The sequence below is a fragment of the Nelusetta ayraudi genome, unplaced genomic scaffold, assembly GCF_046127955.1.
Source record: "Nelusetta ayraudi isolate G7.1 ecotype Tasmania unplaced genomic scaffold, CSIRO-AGI_Nayr_v1 ptg000073l, whole genome shotgun sequence".
Classification (NCBI taxonomy): domain Eukaryota; kingdom Metazoa; phylum Chordata; class Actinopteri; order Tetraodontiformes; family Monacanthidae; genus Nelusetta; species Nelusetta ayraudi.
Window position 1 is genome coordinate 245,001 of NW_027466123.1, and position 4,232 is coordinate 249,232.

Sequence of the window (4,232 nt, forward strand, 5' to 3'; positions counted from 1 at the left end):
TGCTCTCCATGACCATGACGGGCCTGGCCTCCCTCATTCTGCTGGGACTCATGGAGTGTAAGGCACCACCACCACCAGCACCACAGCTCGCTCTGACCTTTTATTGATATATATTTTTTTTAAAAGTACATCCAAAATCAAAGGCCGGTCTCAGCCAGTAGACAGGTTGATGGTTGTATAGACAGATAGATGGATGATAGATTAGATTAGACTCAACTTTATTATGTCACAAGTACAGAGCAATGGAATGCAGTTAGTGTCCATCCAGAGTGCTGAGCAGTGAAGTAAATACAAATGTACAATACGTGTATATATACAGTATATATGTATGTGTGTGTGTGTGTGTGTGTGTGTGTGTGTGTGTGTGTGTGTGTGTGTGTGTGTGTGTGTGTGTGTGTAAACATACATACATACATATGTATGTATGTTATTTATATATGTATATGTATGTATATGTATACATATACGCACACATACATATATATACGTACATATATATATATATATACACACACATATACATATATATATATACACACACACACACACACACATATATATACACACATATACATATATATATACGCACACATATATACATATATACACAATATATATATATATATATATATATATATATATATATATATATATATATATATATATATATATATATGCACACACACACACATACATATATATATATATATATAACAGTTATAACAGTTAAATAAAAATTTAACTGTTGCTATAAAGTGCAGGTATGAAATAATGAAAAATTAACAATATATCACCATAAGTATGTACAGAATAGAACAGGTTGAAAATATATAGATGAGATTTATCTGAATGTAGTGACTTTGATGTTTGCAGTATCTACATGAGTGCAGGGAGGTTGTTGACAGTGATGCAAGGAAGTACTGGGTAATAATTCCGGTACAGTTACAGTATGTACACTCGTGCAAAGTACAAGAGTGAGTGAGTTTAAATAAAGACATTCTTATTGTTATTCTTCAATGAAAACTGGAGACGTGCAGTTGCTCCAGGTTTGATCCCTATAACGACCCGCTGTTTGTGACCTCCCTCCAGATCTGAGTGAGACGGCCATCACGGTGTTCTCGGTGCTGGGTCTCTTCTCCTCCCAGGCCACCGCCTCTCTCTGCATCCTCTTCACTGCGGAGATCATGCCCACCGTCATCAGGTAGCAGCACCGCACCACACTACCACAGGGTGGAGGAGGACAGGAAGTCTTCCACCTGGTCTCCTCTTTGTGTCCTGCCCCTCCCCCCCCACATATCCTCTGTGTCTACCACCTCTTCTCCACCTGTTATCCACCTGTCTTCCAGCTCCTCCACCTGTCCTTCACCTGTCCTCCATCTGTTCTCCACCTGTCTTCCAGCTTCTCCACCTTCCTCCACCTGTCCTCCACTTGTCGTCCACCTGTCTTCCAGCTCCTCCACCTGTCCTCCATCTGTCTTCCAGCTTCTCCACCTTCCTCCACCTGTCCTCCACCTGTTCTCCACCTGTCTTCCAGCTTCTCCACCTGTCCTCTACCTCCTCTACCTGTGCTCCACCTTCTTTCACCTGTCCTCCATGTGTACTCCACCTTCCCCCAGCTGCCCTCTAGCTACTTGATTAGATGGATGGACTGATTGATGTATTGATGTATTGATGATTGATCCCACCACTCCCCCTGCAGGGGCAGCGGGGTGGGCACGGTGCTGGCCCTGGGCTGTGTGGGCCGCCTCAGCTCGCCCCTCATGGACCTGAGGAACCACTACGGCTACTTCCTGCACCACGTGGTCTACTCGTCGCTGGCGCTGCTGGCCGTGCTCTCCATCCTGCTGCTGCCCGAGAGCAAGAGGAAGCCGCTGCCCCAGACGCTGGCTGACGGGGAGCAGTACCGCCGCCCCCCGCTGGGCAGGAGGAGGAGGGACAACGTCCCGCTCCTGGCCACGCCCAACCCTGAGACATAGTGGAGAGGAGGGGGCGAGGGAGCAGACTGGACAGTGGTGGAAACATCTGATGCCTCCAAACATATTTCCTGCTCCCGTCATTCTGGAACGTCGGCGGTCCGAGTTCCTCCGTCGCCGTCGACGACACCAGCACGCTGCCGCCACCGCTAGCTGCGTTAGCATCGGCAGCTGTTAGCTGTTAGCTGCTCAGTAGTGACGCTTCATTTGTCCCAGCGTCCATCTGCAACATACTGACAGGTCAGTCAGGTGCTCAGATCTTCCTCCTCACTCTGGCGACGGGATGTGTGGACTACGGCTCTCTCACAACGCCGACCCAGGGGGGTGGGTTTCAAACGCTGTGTAAATACTCTGACAGTTCGTATCTTTGACTCAACACGCCGCCTCCTCCCAGGTCGGCAGGCTGCGCACTTTGAAACGTCCTTCTTGACTCAGTTGGGGAAATTTGTGAAATTCCAGATTTTCCAAAAGTAGAATGTGGAATTCCCGTGATTGCGGCGTCAGAGGCCTGAAGACAAAGCGAGTAAAAATTATTCCTGCTTATACCGCGTAAATTAAGCTACTGAATCTGGCCCTGGGGACGGTTTTATTTATGCCTTATTTATGAAGAAAGTCAGATGAATTCCTAACTTATCCCAAAGACAAAGTCTCTCGCTTTGTTTTTCTCTGGTTTGAAGTATGGAGCTCAATATAAAAACTAGCATGGATTCATGTTCTGCTTCCTTGGACACCAGAATGACGTTCCTGCATGCGTGGAAGCACTGAAGGGCTTTATGTCTTTATGTTGCCTCTGAAGCTACTACACAATACATTGACTCAATACCTCTGGAGATGTTCCAGTCGGAGCTGAAGAACAGGCCGGACCATCCCCAACACTACAAGTCGTAGCACCAGGCACATAGGAATATATTTTTTTTGGCAGGACTTAATATAGAGCTTTTTTTTAAAAAAAAGTATTTTTTTTTTTAACTGTATATGTTTAGGCCCTGCGATGAACTGGCGACTTGTCCAAGGTGTACCCTGCCTTCGCCCTAAGACAGCTGGGATAGGCTCCAGCAGACCCCCGTGACCCTGAGTAGGAATAAGCGGGTATAGAAGATGGATGGATGTATATGTTTAATGCTGGGTAAGAAAGGGCCTGGTGACATCGCTCCTAAAGGGTTTGTACTGGAGCCGAAGAGGGCCCCTCCCCCTTCTCCTCCTCCTCTTCTTCTTCCACCTCCCCCTCCTACTCCTTGTTCTCCTACCCCTCCCCCCGGAGCCCCAGATGAACCCTGGACTCCTGGGAAACACCACTGTTTGTCCGACCGAAGCGCCTCTTTGTCGTAGCGTCGACTAACAAAATGTTCAAGGTCCAGTGTGGCATTTAGGTGACATGTTATAAACAGAGGCGTTTCTTCTTCTTTTTTTTTCTATTTTAGAGGAATGCAGTCTGAACAGCGGCCACTAGATGTCTCTAAATACCACGCGTCAACTTAAGTGTCGGGAATTATTAGATTATGATTTATGTGTTTGTCTCCTCTGTTTGGTCGGTGTGTGATGTAAACAGGAAGTGGGAGCTTCCTAGCTTCTCCCTCTATCAGCCTCTTTCATTTTTACTCCTCTGTGTGTTGCACTGTAACACTGTTGTTATTAATTCGACTGGCGTAGTGTTATTGTCTGACAGCACAGCAGCGTGATGCCATATAACTATAGCCTGAGTTACTGTTGAATAAACTTGGTTCAATAAACAGTCTGTGGGTGGGTTTTACTCTTCTTCTTGCATTTGATTTGTGTGTGTGTGTGTGTGTGTTTTCTTCATGGCTGCTGATGGTTTTCAATGTTTTATACTATGTGTTTAAAATTGATATAAAAAGGAAGGTCGGTTGCATGGCCCCGCCCACTGGAAACTAAAGATGTGTGTTGATCATCATCTCCAAACATGACCAGCTTTATTTAAATTTTTTTATTATCATTATTATTATTATTATTGTTATTTTAGAAAACTTAATTTTGCATTTAATTTTTAATGAATATATACAAACTAGAGAGAGAGAGAGTGAGAACGACGTGCGCAGTCCGCCTTTTATCCTGCAGGGGGCACTGACACAGGTAACACTTCAGTAGTCAGGAAATGGTCCCCTGAGAGGGTTCGTTGATAACACTACATAGATGTGTAGAAAAATGAACACTGGTTGCCGTTAACAAGTGTTGAATCTAATTAATCATAACTCCACGAAGAGTACAAATGACACTAACTTAATGTAAAGGTACCAACAC

At 45.2% G+C, this 4,232-nt stretch overlaps 1 protein-coding gene and 1 long non-coding RNA gene across 3 annotated transcripts in view; both read left to right on the forward strand.

The window, feature by feature from the left end:
• LOC142899494 (uncharacterized) overlaps positions 1-3,728 on the forward strand; it is a 21,611-nt gene extending 17,883 nt beyond the window's left edge. Inside the window, exon 2 of the long non-coding RNA XR_012928778.1 lies at positions 2,987-3,728. This is a non-coding gene — a long non-coding RNA (uncharacterized LOC142899494). The remainder of the gene's footprint in view (positions 1-2,986) is intronic.
• Positions 1-3,728, forward strand: part of slc22a17 (solute carrier family 22 member 17) — a 19,308-nt gene extending 15,580 nt beyond the window's left edge. For both annotated transcript variants that reach the window (XM_076043098.1, XM_076043096.1), the window contains 3 exons: positions 1-57; positions 1,090-1,201; positions 1,700-3,728. The exon at positions 1-57 is cut by the window's left edge and continues 167 nt beyond it. In XM_076043098.1, coding sequence (XP_075899213.1) covers positions 1-57; positions 1,090-1,201; positions 1,700-1,976 — 446 coding nt within the window. In that variant the 3' untranslated portion in view covers positions 1,977-3,728. The remainder of the gene's footprint in view (positions 58-1,089; positions 1,202-1,699) is intronic.
• Positions 3,729-4,232: the final 504 nt, after the last annotated feature.